This window comes from Gopherus evgoodei, chromosome 5, assembly GCF_007399415.2.
Source record: "Gopherus evgoodei ecotype Sinaloan lineage chromosome 5, rGopEvg1_v1.p, whole genome shotgun sequence".
NCBI lineage: Eukaryota > Metazoa > Chordata > Testudines > Testudinidae > Gopherus > Gopherus evgoodei.
This window is the reverse complement of record NC_044326.1, coordinates 15,777,367-15,795,339: the sequence shown is the minus strand read 5'-3', so window position 1 is coordinate 15,795,339 and position 17,973 is coordinate 15,777,367. Positions and strand designations below refer to the sequence as shown.

Genomic DNA, 17,973 nt, shown 5'->3' with positions numbered 1-17,973 from the left:
GTGATTTCTTAACTAAAATCCAGTCAATAGAATCATTGACCTATAATACCCTTAATTTCTCCAAATTGGAAGTCCCTGCACAACGAAAACACCTCACAGAAGAAATTAATATAATTTGTATAAACTGTTAGACTGATGACCTTTCAGAGAAATATCAAATGTATTTGTTCGAATCCGTGGTCCAGATGGAATGAGCATTCAGAAATTAAAAATCGTAGCTGAAAGGGGCACTTGTTTCAAATTATAGCTTGAAAAGGGCACTTCTTCGGTGACTGAAATCTGATGAAGACTGTTGACCTTTGGTGACCTCTGATGGAAAGGTCACAGTTCACATTTTGGGTTTTCTGATACTCAGGATCACAGAAAGAATGTATATAATGAATCCCAATGTGAAGCTCCATAGGAACACTGAAATTAATTGTATCACTTATTAAGAGCCCAATACTGCATGATGTTGAGCATCCTTTATTTCCATTGTCTTCAGTAGGACAAGAGGGAGCTCAGCACCTCTCAGGGTCATGCTCTAAAAGTATCCATATCATTACTATTATTATTTACATAGCACCATATTTGTGCATGATGCTTTACAAGCAAAGAATATTTATCTCACAAAATGTTTAAAAACTAAATTCATACACAGCACAATATTAGGATGGAGTTAATGTTGCATATGAAGTTTTATCTTAAATGTAACATAATATTTCAGTATTTCCATTTTAAAAAAAAGTTTTAAAATAAAGAAAATTACAAGGTGATTTGCTGAACAGTTCAATAATTGTTTCACGCTTTAAATTCAGATTTCTGGCCATACTAACAGTGGCACAGAGTGACAGTTAAATTATTGTGTTTTTCAAAATATTTATTTTTTCACATCTACTGTACCTTGATGCTAAACAAGTATTTACATCAGACCATTTCAGGGTATGGAGGAAAGGAAGGAAGAAGGAGAGATGATAGAAACCCAGGGAAAAGGGAGTAATTTACTGATCTCAAAAAAGCATTTTTCTCAATAAAAACAGAATTTGTTTAATATATTACTCGTTTTTTTTGAAAGATATAAGGGTCTGCTATGAAAGCAGGGTGAAGATCATAGGTGTAAGTGTTGGTGGGAGATTTTAGATGGGCAGAAGCAACAGGATTGGAGGACAGTCTGTATGTTGGGAAAGCAGGATGTTAATAATAAACAATGGGCAAACATTACCTGTCTTTACCCATTCTCCTGTTGTTCCCCATATTCTAATATAGGAAAAACCTCTCAGACCAGAAGAAAGTTTCAGATCTAGTAATTTTCAACTGTAATGAAAATAATTCTTCTATAGTTCTTCTCTTGGACAGGTCACTTTACATAATCTAAGTAGTCCCCACAACACCGGTATGAGGTTGTGGGTATTATCATTCCCATTTTACAGATAACTTTTTGTACTTTAGTTTTGTTAAGTGCATTGTTCAAGATGACAAGTGTATGAGCTGGTATTAGAACTCTGTGTTCCTGATACTTCAAAACTCTCATGTTCAAAACACTGGACCACAACACCCCATAGTTGCTACTTTGGAGGACACAGGGCTGCCAGTGAGGGAGGAGGGGAATGGGATGGGGACAAAGGGGACAATTGCTAAGGGACCCAAGCGTTTTAAAAGGGCTCAGGACTCCCGGCAGCTGCTATCGTCTTGTCTTGCTACCTGTATAGGCTACTAAATATTGGATTTTTTGACTCACTGGACTGCTACGCTGAAAATCAAACAACCAAATCACTTCTGGTTTTCCTTATAATGTATGCACATAATTCACAGCAAAGTTAATAAGAGTTCCATGCTCCCTTGGAAAGGAGACTTTTATTATATCACATAGCATACAATTCAAGCATCAAAATCTTGCTGAATTCAATTAGAAAGCAACTGTTTCATCTCACTGCTCCAGTCCAAAGCACAAAATAAAGTCACTTACCAAATGTTACATTTCCATATTTTGGTTTAATTTAAAACCTCCTGAGGTTTAAAAGGTTAACATTCAGTTGAAGTCCATTTTTACAGGACTCAGAAATACGTAATGATTGTTTTCAATGTAGAAATTAAAAAAAAAAAGTTTTTTTATGAGTTGAGCTAAAATTATCCTAAAGGAGAGCTTTCATAGTGGAGCAAACATTTAAACAATATACAATAAAAAAGTAGAAGTTGCTAGTATTATTCTACTATGTCACAGAATCATAGAAGATTAGGGTAGGCGGAGACCTCAGGAGGTCATCTCATCCAACCCTCTGCTCAAAGCAGGACCAACCCCAACTAAATCATCCCAGACAGGTCTTTGTCAAGCCAGGCCTTAAAAACCTCTAAGGGTGGAGATTCCACCACCTCCCTAGGAAACCCATTCCAGGGCTTCACCACCCTCCTAGTGAAATAGTTTTTCATAATATCCAATCTAGACCTCTCCGACTGCAACTTGAGACTGTTGCTCCTAGTTCTGTCATCTGCCACCACTGAGAACAGCCGAGCGCCATCCTCTTTGGAACCCACCTTCAGATAATCAAAGGCTGCTATCAAATCCCCCCTCACTCTTCTCTTCTGCAGACTAAATAAGCCCAATTCCCTCTGCCTCTCCTCATAAGTCATGTCCCCCACCACCCTGATCATTTTTGTTGCACTCCGCTGGACGCGCTCCAATTTGTCCACATCCCTTCTGCAATACTCCAGATGTGGCCTCACCAGTGCCGGATAGAGGGGAATAATCACTTCCTTCGATCTGCTGGCAAGGCTCCTATTAATGCAGTCCAATATGCCATTAGCCTTCTTGGCAACAGGGGCACCATGTTGACTCATATGCAGCTTCTCATCCACTGTAATCCCCAGATCCTTTTCTGCAGACCTGCTGCTTAGCCAGTCGGTCCCCCGCCTGTAGCAGTGCATGGGATTCTTCTGTCCTAAGTGCAGGACTCTGCACTTGTCCTTGTTCAACCTCATCAGATGTCTTTTGGCCCAATCCTCCAATTTGTCTAGGTCACTCTGAACCCTATCCCTACCCTCCATGGTATCTTACCCCTGCCCTCTTAGTGCGATCCACGAACTTGCAGAAGGTGCAATCTACCCCATCATCCAGATCATTAATGAAGATATTGAACAAAACCAGCCCCAGGACTGACTCCTGGGGCATTCCGCTGGATACAGGCTGCCAACTAGACGTTGAGCCGTTGATCACTACCTGTTGAGTCCGACAATCTAGCCAGCTTTCTATCCACCTTATAGTCCATTCATTCAATTCATACTTCTTTAACTTGCTGGCAAGAATACTGTGGGAAACCGTATCAAAAGCTTTGCTAAAGTCAAGATATATCACATCCACCGCTTGCCCCATATGCACAGAGCCAGTTATCTCATCATAGAAGGCAGTCTGGTTGGTCAGGAATGACTTGCCCTTGATGAATCCATGTTGACTGTTCCTGATCACCTCCCTCTCCTACAAGTGCTTTTGAGATGGATTCCTTGAGGACCTGATACATGATTTTTCTTTGATTTGCTCTTTATCTTATATTTGTGTATTAATAAAAGCATTTTACTCCACCGTCAGCTTTTTCGCTTTGATTCTACATTGAAGCCATAATCTTGCATTTATAACATCATTATTGTTTACTTTTATATCACAGATACTGTAGTATAATATTACTGTAGGATTAACCATTAGAAGTATATGAGCTGAGTGGTAGCTGGCCCTTCTTCAAACCATAAACACTTTAGAAATTAGCAAACAAAGAAAGCATAATAATTTTTTAAAATGAGAAGGAAGAGTGGATTTATTTTCAAACCTGACATGTTTAAAAGTTGTGTTAGTCCCTCAAGGGGAAATGAGCCCTTTGGCACCTTTAAGGGTGAGAAAATACTTCAACGGGGTGGAAACAACCCTCCAACCCACAGGGAGGGCTTGGTTGGAGTCAGTCTCCATATCTGTACCAAAGTGGAACCTCTGATTTTGCTGTATTGGGGATCTTCCATAACCTCCATCTATATTGCTGGGTGAATATTCACCTTGGATCTGATCCAGAGCCCACTGAAGTTCATGGGAGCCATTAAATTAACTTCATTGAGCTTTGGATGAGGCCTTTTAATGAAAGATTTTTAACAGTTTAGTAAGTCTAGTCAGATTAGGTGTTACATGGTGCTTCTCAATAGCACGTGACCCCTAAATTCCAGCCGCAGTCACATTTGCATGTGCTAACATTGCAGATCTTGTGAAACACTGTGCACCAGGGCAGGCTGCCAGTGTAAAAAGTCAAAACTCTTAAAGTGCTGCCATGCCCAAGAAGCAATTTATCAATCTTGCAGACAGTTTAGAGTCTGTAATATAGTTGGTCATCAACAGGCATCTCACTGCTCCTTTCAATACCATACTAGCGATGGATCACTTGTGCTTCAAAAATGTTTGTGATTATTGTGGTGATTTTTTTTCCTGCATCTGTTTATTTTTTTATTTTATTTAAGACCATGCTTACTGTGTTGATATGTGGTCAGTGACATTCATGGCATAATGAATCTTCCAGTGAAGATGGTTTCAATCCAGCTTGCATTTCTAATAGACTGAATTTAAATGTTAAATGATTCTAGATTTATTAATAGAAAACACAAGTGAATCCATGCATAGAAACTATGTAGCCTGAAAAGAACTTTCCTTAAAAACTGAGGGCTTTTTTTATTTTAAACACTAGAGAAAGTGTACTAAGGGAGAAGTGTTCTAAGAGACTGTGATCTAAGATTAACTACAGTGATAAAGCAGTTGCATGGACTGTCAATTATTTCTGGGATTGAAGCAGTGGTTTAATTTCAGCGCCGGCCCACAACATTTTGGCACCTGAGGTGGGGAGCTCAAATGACGCCCCCATGCCCCTTTGCTTGGGCCAGAACTTTGAAAGGTCTCAATTCTGCCTTCTTCCTGTTCTACTCCTCTCATGGTACTGCTCTGCTACCTACCGCAATAAACAAGAACTAACAACTTTAAATGCCTTGCTCAAAAATTTTAAGTAACACTTAACTTTCAAACGCCTGAACAGCAAATGTAACTTTTCTTGCCGCATAGTAAACACTGGCATTTCTATCTGTTTGAATAATCAAAGTGGTGCTTTCTGTGCCGCCTTGGTTGCAAAGATTTGAACTGCTTCCTGCTGAAGGTCCACAGTCTGGACCAGCTCACACTCTATTGAGATGGTTGCAAGGCCAGCCAGCTTCTCCTGTATCATTGTGGAGTGTAGATGTGTTTTTGTTAACTTGAGCTTGCACAAGCTGCATTCTCCACTGGCAACTGTTAGAGGAAGTGTTAGAAGTATGCGTAGAGCAACAAAAACATTTTGAAAGAGGGTGGTCATCTTATTTGTTCACATATATTCCAGAACAGCCTTTGGAGCTGATCCTGCTGAAATCTGCCTTGAAAGGACTTTCAGTTCATCACCTAAATCACTTGCATCAATATTATGCATGTCATCTTGTGTCAACACTGTCTCTAGTGCCCTGCATTGCTGGTGTAGATCTTCTTCAGGTATAGCGAGGAGTTATGGAATATCATACAACATCCCAAATATACTGCTGTGTTCCTTGAACTGCATGAAATGTTCTTCAACTGACTATTGCACAATCTAGCACCTGGTTAAAGGATTCAACTTTGAATTGTTGTTTGGAGTCTCATTGGATTATCCTGTGCCTCGTCATCAAAATGTTGTCGTCTTCGATGACTCTTGTATTCTTGAATGAGTGGGAAAATAGCTTCCTCTGCCAACTTCTGTGCACTCTTCAGAACGTTTTGAAATCTCTCATCTGACCGGTAGGACTGTAGGTATGACTTTGCTTTGTCCAGTTGTTCCATTGCACCAGATATATCAAGATCAACACTTTGGAGTCTCTTGCTATCAACATTTATTTTAAACAATATGTCATGCCACAACATTAAGCCACACAGAAATTTGAAGTTATGTATGTTTCTGGTGATTCCATTTCCCTTTGCCACTGTTCTCCCACGAACAGTTCCTGTCATAGCATTATCCTCCATAATGGCAACTATGGCATCATCTGTCTTTTCAATTTGGTGTTTGATAGGCTTTATCGCCTCCACTCGACTTTCCTGTCGTGTCACACTCAGTGGTTTCAGTGTCAGAGAGGATGTTCCCAGATTTTGCTTCCAAATTTGCCATCGATGAGTTGATGCGGAGAAAAATACATAGATGCTTTGAATTACATTTAAAAATTCAGTAGCCTCGCTAGAAGCTGATGCTGCATCATTGCTCACCAAGGTCAATGAATGGGAACTGCATGGGACAAAAAAAGCTCAAAGGTTTAACTCTCAGATCTGTGTCTGCACTCCTCTGTTTTTTCCTCTCACGTTGGCGCCATTATCGTAGCCCTGACCTCTCATGTCAGCTATTGCAATTCCCGTATCTTCCAGCTTTTTAAGAAGCACATTGATGATACTACAGGAGCTGGTATGACAAATGTCAATAAATTCTATAAATGCTCTCTGACAGTCACTATTGCAGGGACATTTTCACTAGGTTCTGTTGTTGTTACAAAACGCACCAATAAAGTCGTTTGTTCCATATGGCTGATGTCAGGTGTGCAGTCCAGAATAACAGAGTAATATCTTTCTGACTTCAGATCTGCCACAGTCTTCTGTTTGCCGTTTGTTGTCAGTAACTGTATGATCTCATTTTGAATTGTTTTTCCAGGGTAGTGGTGTGTGTTCATTTCTTGGGTGGTGACTCCTTAGATGCTCCTGGAGTACAGCATCAAACTCCGCCATGAGCTCCACAATTTTAAGAGAGTTTCCATTGTTTGGCACATACAGCTGATCTGAAGTTCCACGCAGTGCCACGTTTTGGATAGCAAGCATTCTCACAATGGCAATGAGCCTTTTCAGAACATTTTGCTAGTAAAGAGACTCTGATGCAATCTTCTCTTGATGCTGATCATCTATGGTAACCTTTAACCTTAGTCTCCTCTCAAGCTCTTTCCACCTATGGAATGCTCTCTGGTGATTTGCTGCCTTCTCATGGCATGCCAGATTTCTAGCCAGACTTTTCCAGTCCTTTGTTCCAGTAGAGCCCAATGTGGCTAGAACATTAGACTGGAAGAGTTTGCAACAAAAATAGTATGCAACATTCTGGGTTTTTGAGCGCATAAGCCATGGCCTCTCCACTTTGTCACCACTGAGGATTTCACGCCAGTAATGTGTTGGATGGAAACATCTATTTTCATTGTCTTCGGGAAACATGGAGTTTTTCACTTGCTATGGCCCATGCAGTACTTAAGGAACTAAACTCAGCGGCAGCAGCTGTTTCTTGCTGTTCCTCCGCACTCTTCTTTAATCTACGCTTTTCTTCAGGAATGTGCATGGTTACATCCATTTGAGATGGAGATATGGATGCTGCAGTAGCTGCCAGGTCACCTGCACTCTGACTAGGTGGAAGATCAGGCATCTCCTCACCATTCACATCCTCACTGGGGCTGGAAGGCTCATCGTCAACATTTGAGTCTATGTATCTCAGGAGAGCTCCTTCCTGCTTAGATAGAAAGCAAAGGAAGCTTTTCTTTCTTTTTCTGAATGCTGCCCCAGAGAGGCATTTTCTTCTTTCACTCATGGCTGCTGTTCTGTGCCAGCTGTAGTGGCTCTCGACACTCAGTTGAAGGAGACAAATAAGCAGGCTGGTAGCAGGGCCTGAGTGAGGGAAGATAATCAGTGTCTTAAAGGCCTAACTGACTCCTACTACTTCAGTTGACTGCCTATTCTCCTCCAGTGGGTTCAGGGAAGCAGCGGGAAACAGGACGCTCCCTGAGAAGCTGGTGTTAATCAGTCCAGGCTCCTGGCGGTGCCAGAGAGGTACATAAGAGGCTCCTTCTCTCTCCCTGCAACTCCTGCTGTTTTCTGTTACTCCCTCTCATCTTTTTGCCTGCCTACCTGTTATGTCTCTTGTGCCCTCCTTCCTCCAGCACAGCACTCCCCCATCTCTGTGCATCTAGAGTAGAGAGAATACATATGCACCAGCAGCAGACGCAATTTTCTACACTCTGGGTCCTAGTGGTGCCCTCCCCCCCCCGCCACACACGCGCACACAGTCTGGCACCTGAGGCGACTGCCTCCGTTCGCCTCATGGTAAGACCAGCCCTGTTTAATTTAGGCAAATTGTTTTGGTGGGTTTTTTTGTTTGGTTTTGTTTTTTTTAAAAAGCTACCATAAAAATAGAAATTTTAAGTCTTTACTATATTGTAAACATGACAGCATAAAGGCAGGCTTTTTTTAATGTTCTGTATAACATAACGTGTTGTGCGGGGGTGTATATGTGTACATGTAGTCTGAATTAAATGTAACAATTTTTAGGGCCTAAGGTAGTGCTAATCAACAGAAGTCAGTGAGCATTAGTTTAGGTCATTACAGCATAAAGTTATACCATTGGGCAAGTGGATTATTGGCAGTAAAACACACTGCAGAGATAAAATCAACATTCAGATGTTAGTTTTTTATTGGGAAACTGAAACCATAAAAAGGCAACACAAACTAACAGGTTTTTTGGTAATCTGTCAGGCCCTGCTTCCATGGGTAATGCTGCTTGATAGTTTTTGTCATGTTACGTTTATTCAGAGCTATTGCGCCATTGTCCAGATACGCTGGAAGAAGGATAGGAGATGCTGGTTGTGGTTTAATTAGGCCGCAACTTTATTCTTAAGGATCTGGGAGTACCCGGCAGATAAAAGGGTACAGTGCAGGTGATTCCATCATCATTTCAGTAAACACCCCGGGGACTTCTGTCAGCCATCCCCCTTTCCCATCAACCTGAAGCTCTATCTCTCTTCCCCCCACCCTCCACCGATTAAGGGGGAATATAAAGGGTGAGGTTGGCTCCCTGCCATACCAGTCATAGGAGCCCCGAAAACCACAACCCCATTTCTGTTCCTTTACCAATTCGTTTGATCTCATCCCTGTATCCCATCCCTATGGAGTACCTGCACTGGACATCTGTCCATGTTTACATAATGAGTTGTGACATCATAGCCTATTCCTGTTTCATGTTCACCCAGCTAAGTACCCCTGCCCCCAAATCTGCTGTGTGGAAGGCAAACACCCCCCCCCCACACACACACACACTTCCACTTGCCCAAACTGATGGTGAGGGGAAAATTCTTTCCCAGACCCCTCGCCCCCCTGAAAAAGGAAGGACTAGTGCATTGCCCTCTGTGGATCCTGACCAGACCTGGTATTTCACCGCTTTCAAGCGTGGGAGGGTGAGTGCTGCTCTTCCTGGTCCAGGTACAAGAGGGCTTTTCTTGCAGCTGCGTGGACCTATATAGTCCCTCCCACACACACACCCTGCTTTTTCTGGTCACCTTGGGGGAGGGACTAAGTAGATCGGTGCAGCTGCAGCATCCCCACACTGAGCCGGTCTGCAGCTGTAGCAAAAAGTCACTCCCTGACTCTCTAGCCCTTAAAGGGGCACATACCTTTCTGGCCAGCAAACCAGAAAACGGCTTCTTGCCACTTAATGTGTGGTGAGGTCACTCTGCTGGCCATTACAGTTGCCTTACATGTTTTGTTATAGTCCTGCTGTTTATTACAGATTGCTGATCATAAATTTTGAATTAAATGCAATCTACAAATAACAAATACCCAAATCAAATAACTGTAGAATAAATATATTGATGCCACAAATATCCAGGGCAAGATCTGGAGCACTCTGCACATTAAAAATGTAAATCTTCCTCTTTTTTTTTTTCTTCTTTGTGAAACCCCTGGTGTCCACTGAAAGCAATACTGTCAATATCAATCAATCTTGGAATGCTACGTTAGCATGGTTACTGGCTGTAGGACCAAGTGAAATGCATTACTCTCTAGTGATGCTTTAACAGTATTTTTAATATTAGTTTATATCCCAAAAAGTAGAAAATAATCATTTTGAAAAAAATTGAAAAATTGCTATTAAAAAAAAGGTATTTGTTTTATCCCTATAATATGGCTCAAATGAAGTCCTGGGTTGTCTGAGACCTAGCTAATTGTATTCTCACTCTGTGTGCTGGGTCTGATCCAAAACCCTTTGAAGCCAATGGGAATCTTTCTGCTGACTACAGTAGGGTTTGAATCAGGCCTCTGAGCAGAATCCAGCGATATATGAGCACCAGAAAAAGAAAAATAAGGGTTAAGGTTTACTTTACGTCCTGAATGCTGCTCCCAGCCTGGTTATTTGAGGTTTAGCACGTTATGCTAAGGCTGTGAGATTTTTGTGTAAACGAGGGGCATTAAGGGTTATGTCCTCCCAAAAAAATTACAAAGAAAAGCTCTTATGGTGGTGAACAGCTGATGTTACCCAGAATGACTGTGATAGTTCAGTGCTAAAGTAGAATTACAAATAATTAGGAAAACGAAGAGGAATTGTAGCCCTAAGTAGTCAATGTGACAGAGTAGGGAGTGGGACGAATTGAGCTGGGAATGTTGTGTGGGTGTTTTATTGAGACTGTCTGCATTGGTGATGGGATACCAGGGTGAGGATACCTGAGCATGTAACCTGAGCCCAGGCGGGGATTGGGGCCAAGTGACACCTTTTGCTTGGGAAACTGGACAAAGGCTGGGGGAGGAGCTAGAGGCAGAGGTTGGAGGAGACTGCTGGAGGGGTTTTTGTTTTGAGCTGGCTGGGGAAACGGACGGAACCCCAAAGCTGAGGGATAAGCTCCCTACCCCTCTGGGGACTTGATTGTGGGGTCCTAGTTGTACCTACAAGCTCTGTTTGGGACTGTGTTCCTGTCATCTAATAAATCTTCCATTTTACTGGCTGGCTGAGAGTCACGGTGAATTGCAGGAATTGGGGGTGCCAGGTTCTGACTCCCCCACACTTTTTGTGACAGTCAGCACTCAAGTCAGTATTTGAAAAGTTCTTTTTAAAACATAAATGTCCACCATATCTGTGGCACAGTTTCTGTTAAGGCTTGTGAGGACTTAATACATTTTGATACTGGTGCAGTCATTGTGGGAAGAGGAGGAGGAGCTGAAAGACCTGGCTGCCCAGTTCTGATTGCAAACCGTATGAGCCAGTCCAAAGAGTAATGTCACAATGACTTTGAAGCAGGCAGTTTCCTACAGCTTCTAATGGAGGTAAATCGGTGTGTCAGCCACGAAAGGGAAATAAATAAATAAATACTGGCCTATAACAGAGGGCAGGTAACAAAGGTCCTATACCTGACCTTATATAACAAACCCTTTCTGTCTGAAAAATCACAGTGGCAGGATAAAATATCCGATGGAAGCAGATGGACATAAACTTAATTGATACCATTTGGGCCATTTCATTTTTTATATCCACTTTCATTTCTGGAACCATGCTATTTTTACACATTTCTAGTTTAGGGAATTAAAAAAAGCCCATGTTAGACAGCAAGAGAGAAAATACTCTGGCTGCCACATTTGAGCTTATGTGAAATTCCAGCTTTCTATTTTATAGCTATCTATCTTACTGAAATTGACACTAGCTGATGTTTTTGTAATAAAATTACATCAGTTTGTCTTTGACTATTAGGGCTGCATGTTACGGTACCTAGAATAAGCTTCATTTTCTTTAGCTGAACATTGCAGCATACAGAAACCCCTTTACAGGAAGTGCTGTAAAAATGCAGAACATGCTTTATACTATAATAAGCTGTGCTATACTAATCTATTTCTAATGCACCCATCACCGTAATCCCAATGATACTTTACAGATATATGTTGGCATGCATGCTCTATTTAAGTTAGTCAGCTCTATACAGCATGGCTGATTTTTCTAAAAGTTGTGGGGTTTTTTGTTAAAGCCTTCTCTGTTTATTTTGTATTATAATTTCATCTTTTACATATTTTATATATAAAAGTAGAAAAAACATGTCTTTTTGTTTTTAGTGCAATTTGCAACCTTTTAGCCTTCTTTCTATGAATTTAAGTAACTTCAGTAGTGGGTGAACTCCTTCACTAAATGTATTTTCTACATGTATTCTCAAAGCATAAGACCCTTCCTTAGTAACTAGTTTTTTGCATTAGTAACAGTACGGTTTGTAATGCACTTCAGATGAGCTTTATTCAGGTGAAATTCAACAACCAGGAATCGTTTTAATAGCTAGCATTAGCACAGGAGTTCTTTGTCTAAATTCAGAGTTCTCTAGTTTGCTTTTTGAGAGCTCAATATTTTCCTCCTTAATCATCATTTTTAATGGTTTATTTTAATCTTATGGCATACTAAGTGCAAAGAGTGCTAACATCATCAAGAAAGTAACTTAGTGTGAAATAATATACAATTACCGGAGATCACCATCTGCCAAGTTGCCCATAGCTCTAGGAGAGTCCTGAACTTTAAAAGTAAAATACAAAAAGATTAGTCACTTGTACACCTGTTCGTTACATTGATGCTACCACCGCATGGCTGGTAAATAAATACACACATGCACAGAGCTCACTGGTTTAAACAAAAGGCCGTTTGTTCCATAAAGAATGTCTCTCACTGTTTCCCAGCGCCCCCGCCAATCTTCCCCAGTGCCATACGGTAACCTGAACAGGCCCAGATATAATTCAGTGGTGTCCAACCTATGTCCTCTGAGGCTTCAAATTCTGTGCTTGTATTGGTCTGCGATTCTGAAAGTACTTGGATGTACTAGGACTTCTAATAAGCATATCCTTTTTGCAGAATTTTATAGTGAAAAAAGACATGGCTGCCAAGATGCTTGAAAATATTTATAGAAAAGTTTTTAAAAATAAAACTGATTTTTTGTAATTATTAGAGTCCTTCAGACCTGCTAAATTTTAATACATGATGAAACCCAAATGCAATGAAAAGGAAAAAAAAATCAGATTACATAAAGCAAGGTTTATTCTTTTTTTTTATTTTTATTTTTTTTAAATTCTAGGTACTAAATGAAGCAGTGGGTGCACTGATGTATCACACTATCACTTTAACACGAGAAGACCTGGAGAAATTCAAAGCACTTCGAATAATTGTCCGAATTGGCAGTGGTTTTGATAACATTGACATCAAATCTGCTGGGGATTTAGGTATGATTATTAAAGACACTGTTTTATTTGAACATGTTATAGTTGCTTCCAGAAATGTGATAGCATCTAAGTCTTTGCATCAACATTTGCTGTATAATTTGTGCTAACATAATATATAAGCTGTATAATTTTCTCATCAAAGTGTTCAAAAATCATTGTAATGATATTAGCATTAGTTAATTAACTGATAATGGATTTGTGACAGGATGGCAGTCTGTCTATTCAAGGCACGTTTCAAGACTAAGAGCAGACTTTTTTTAAAAACAGTAAACAGGAAATTTTCTGTCTGTTTATTTAAATTGCTACAGACTGTAATCCAGTCACAATGTATAATTCTGTCAGTATTACGGCATACTAAAAATAAAATGAAACATTATCTATGGTCTAGTACCTGTGTTTGGACTGTAAGATCTAGTTCAGAATCTTTGCCTAGTAGACAAATCAGGCATATCAGTTTTATCAAAGAATCAATTGTAATTACATGAAAAATAAACTAAAACCGCTGGAGAATTTTGGGGAGAGGATCTTCACTCTCCCATTATTCAAAAGCTGCAATCTGATTTGAACTGTTATTTGATTCACAGCAGTCAAAAACAAAGCTGTATTCTCAATTTACAAGTTATTTCTTCAGTTTTTCTGAATAAACTGGGAACAAATTACCTGAAGATTTTCTTCCTGTCTCTTTTGAGTAGGTCCTGCAAATGTTTGCTACCCAGTGTAGTACTTATTGCAGTGTCAGTCTCGCTCAAGTAGTAAGTGGTTGTAGTACTGGGTTGTTTGATAGTAAATAAGGGTGAACCACCCAACACCAGTTTCCTTGGCTTCTAGGCATAGTTACAGTAGATTTTTTTCTAGTGTGACAAATGCTTCAGGAGCAGGTTAGATCTGAAGATGTTTAGGGGGCTGTTCTCCCTTTGGTGCCAGCCTTGAACTCCAGTTGACATTAACAAGGTTAGACATATGCATTGTGATGAACACAGACATGTTCGTTTGTAAACTTGCATCATAGAGATGAACCTGAAGCAAAATACTAGGTCCAAACCCTAACTCTGGGTTCACAATTAAGACCCCAGTCCTGCAAAAGTTTCTACTTGTGCAGAATCCTACTGAAGCAAATGGGACTCCAGGCCAGAATATGATCTGTACGTGCAGGCAGGCATCCTTGCTGGATTACAAGTTCACAACTCAAACCTATCTCTGTAACTGTCCAAACTTGAACATCGCAGACTTTGAGAGTGTTCTGATTCAGATCTAAATGCTAAATTTCAGCATTTCTAAGTGCTCAGGTCTGAGGTTCTGATTAGACTCATTTAAGCTATAAAATTAGGATCTAGGGTATTGATCCATGCCTATCTTTAATGAATAAAATTGTCCCCTCCCAATGAAATGACTGTCGGTTTTGCGTTTTAGTCAGTAAAAACTGGATGAAAGTTGAAAGTCTGATTTTTAAGCTCCATCTGGCTACAGCTGGTGACTGGGATTCAACTACTGACTTACCATTGCTTGCAAAATCACTTAACCTACCTGTCACTCAGTTCCCCCTCTGCAGAACTGGTATAAATAATACATACCTCATAGAGGTGATGTGAGAGTTAATTACTGTTTGTAAACCATTTTCATCTACTGCTGAAATGTGCTGTGGAAGTACGTCTTGTGGTAGTAGCAACAATATTCAGAAGCATCTATTGTAAATGCCAGGTATTTTATCAGACGCCTACTTAGTGGAGAGCACATGAGAATTTTTTTCACTTTAGAAGAAAATGTTTTTGTAGATATGATTATAGGAGCATTCTTTTCATGCTGTCATTTTTGGCTGATGTGTATTTAAAAAAAAAAGGTAGAACCAAGAGTTTCCCATGGAAAAACTTGAAAAATCTCACTTTTTCCACGAGCTTGTGAGGTGCTGCTTATTGTGCTGAGAAAAACTTGAGTGGAGATGATGTAATCAGGGAGGTAGGAACGAGCTTATAGAAGGCAAATAGGGCTGGGGCTTTGGCTGAAGCCAGTGAGTTTTGGGCTTTCTAAGGGTGGGTGGGTGGGTGGGTGTGTGTGTGGACCAGACCACTGAGATCGGGGCTGGGGGGGAAGTGTGTAGAAGAAATCACTGTTTTCTCAGTATGTGGGAAGGCGATACCCTTTTTCTCTATGGTAAGTCTTGTGCTTGTCCACTTTCTCCTTGTTCTTGTTCTCCTCCTGCTGCTACTCCTTATTTTGGCTGCCTATATGTAGTAAACTAGAGGTGGGAGAAGGGAAAAAAAACTCTGAACTTAGATGAAAGGTTACGTGACCCTTCTCCCTACAGCCTTCTAGGGACAACTGTACGATGAGCAAGGAAAGCTCCAACAAGCTGAAAGGTGAGTGGTAGTTCCTTGTTTCTTTCTTCAGACATGTAATGAAACATTTCTAACCCTGTAGAAAGCAGTGTTTGGTAGATGCTGGGCATTAAAATATGTATTTATGAATTTTAATATTGTCCCATGCAATTTGTATTTTTGTTCCATGAAAAGGGCACTTTTTTCTTATATAACCAAATAAAGCCATTTAATATGATAGGTTTAATGTAATTTTACCCTCCAGTTAAACAAGGGTACTTATTTTGCCTCTTTCTTTTACAATGTTGGGATTCATACTCCAGCTTGTGCTAGCAGGATGCCAAGAATGATATGCCAGCAAAGGAAGCTATTTTATCTTAGTAAATCTAAGAGCAGTGACTCAGCAGATGATTCCACACAGTACTGAAAGGAAAAATAGTTATACTGTTTTTTAATTGATCTCAAAAGTCAATAAAAGTGCAAGCCAGCAGAATAAAGAAATTTGGATTCACACTGTAGATAAATAGGGTTTGAGATGATGATTTATCAAATTAGTGACCTTGTTCCTATTATTGAAGAGAATACTGTTCTGCCTCTCTTGCTTCACAAGATGTGAAGTTCATAATATTAAAGCTAGGTTGTCATTATTCCCTCAAGCCAAAGTGGATGGTCAGCTGCTGCCTTTGTTAGCTGAAGCAGCTTATTTAATTTTTGTTTATGGACAAATATCTACAGGGAAAAATACCCTAGCAGTTGCTGAAGAAAAAAGTACTTATTCATCGCCATTGAAATGTGCAACAGGAATCATCAGCTGTCTGAACACAAATTTTGTCAGGAGTCTCAGCTGGTAAATAGAAAGGGAGCAAACAGTTAGGGTGACCAGATGTCCTGATTTTTATAGGGACAGTCCCGATATTTGGTGCTTTTTCTTATATAGGCTCCTAATACCCCCCCACCCTGTGTCCGATTTTTCACACTTGCTATCTGGTCACCCTACACACAGTACGTGGAAGTAGCTGAGAAGAGGCAACATTTAAGCAGGACAAAAGGTATTAAAGTAATCAACAACATTCGCTAGGGTTATTTCAGAAAAAAAGTTATTTTCTTAACTATGAAGCATATATTTAGTACTGCAAGAGTTTTCCGGACAATAATTTCCTTGCAAGGTGGCAAATGTGTCCATAGTGTTAAAGCCAACTCACTTGGGGTCTATTCCATTTTTGGGAGTAACTGCCATTGGCTACAAAGGATTTTGGATTCAATCTCTGGTGCCGAATCCGACTTCTGTTGAAGTCAGCAGGAGTCTCTCTCTTGCTCTCTTTCACCTTCTTGCCTCCATGCCTTGCTCACTACAGACCAGCTATTGCCAGGTGCTTAGCACCATAAACTCTTATTATCTTCAAACGCCTTGTAGGAGCAGACTCAGCACCTCTATATGAAGATTTAGGTAGGGTGTGTCTTTACTGGTTAGCTTAGGGACTGAGGGTCAGGGCTCCTGTTTCTGTTCACAGCAGTTCCACTGACTAGTTGAGCAATCTTGAGTAAGCCGTTCCTTTCTGTCTCTCACTTTACCCATGTATGAAGTGGATATAATCAGACCTGCCCCAGAAGGGCCTGGTGAGCTTTCACTAATATTTCTAAAACAGTTTGTGATCTTTATTAGCTTATATAAACAAAGCTTTCTTGTATAACAGGGCTTGACAAAGCCCTGGCTGGGATGATTTAGTTGTTAGTTGGGGTTGGTCCTGCTTTGAGCAGGGGTTGGACTAGATGACCTCCTGAGGTCTCTTCCAACCCGAACCTTCTATGAGTCTAACTAATGCAGTTTAACTTTAAGAACCAGCACAAACTTCACTTCTTTTGTTGCCAGTGCAAGGCATATGTCTTGATCTTGCTTTGGCTAATATAAACACATAGCACAATTTCCATGTTATATAGCTAATAAAATATCTCCAGCAAAAATATATTGAAAAGCCATAAATAAACATACTGTCCTGGACCTCCATGTAGTTACACACAAATTAGTCCCATTGAGCTTAATGAGACTACTCATGGGTGTAACTATTTGTAAGATCAAGCCTTAGTATGAATTTCTCAGTATGAAAAGAAAGTAAGAACGGCTATATGGGTCAGACCAATGGCCCACCTAGCCCAATATCCTGTCTTCTGACAGTGGCCAATGCCAGGTGCCCCAGAGGGAATGAACAGAGCAGGTAATCATCATCCCTTGTCACCCATTCCCAGCTTCTGGCAATGAGAGGCTAGGGACACAGAGAGCATGGGGTTGCATCCGTGACCAGCTTGGCTAATAGGTGTTAATGCACCTATCCTCCATGAATGTATCTAATTCTTTTTTGAACTCGGTTATAGTTTTGGCCTTCAACATCCACTAGCAACGAGTTCACAGGTTGATTGTGCATTGTGTGAATAAGTACTTCCTTCTGTTTGTTTTAGACCTGCTGCTTACTAATTTCATGGAGTGACCCGTTGCTTTTGTTATGTGAGGGAATAAATAACACAGTTCCCAACTGTATAGACCTCTATCATAGCTCATCTTCATTGTCTCTTGTCCAAGTTGAAAAGTCACAGTCTTTTTAATCTCTCCTCATAGAACTGCATGAAGTATTCCAGGTTTGG

The 17,973-nt window shown here is 40.4% G+C and overlaps 1 protein-coding gene across 7 annotated transcripts in view; it reads left to right on the top strand.

Moving 5' to 3' along the window:
• The window catches only part of CTBP1 (C-terminal binding protein 1), an 80,373-nt gene that overhangs the window by 38,872 nt on the left and 23,528 nt on the right, over positions 1–17,973 (top strand). For all 7 annotated transcript variants that reach the window (XM_030564812.1, XM_030564811.1, XM_030564810.1 and 4 more), the window contains one exon: positions 12,880–13,024. In XM_030564812.1, coding sequence (XP_030420672.1) covers positions 12,880–13,024 — 145 coding nt within the window. The remainder of the gene's footprint in view (positions 1–12,879; positions 13,025–17,973) is intronic.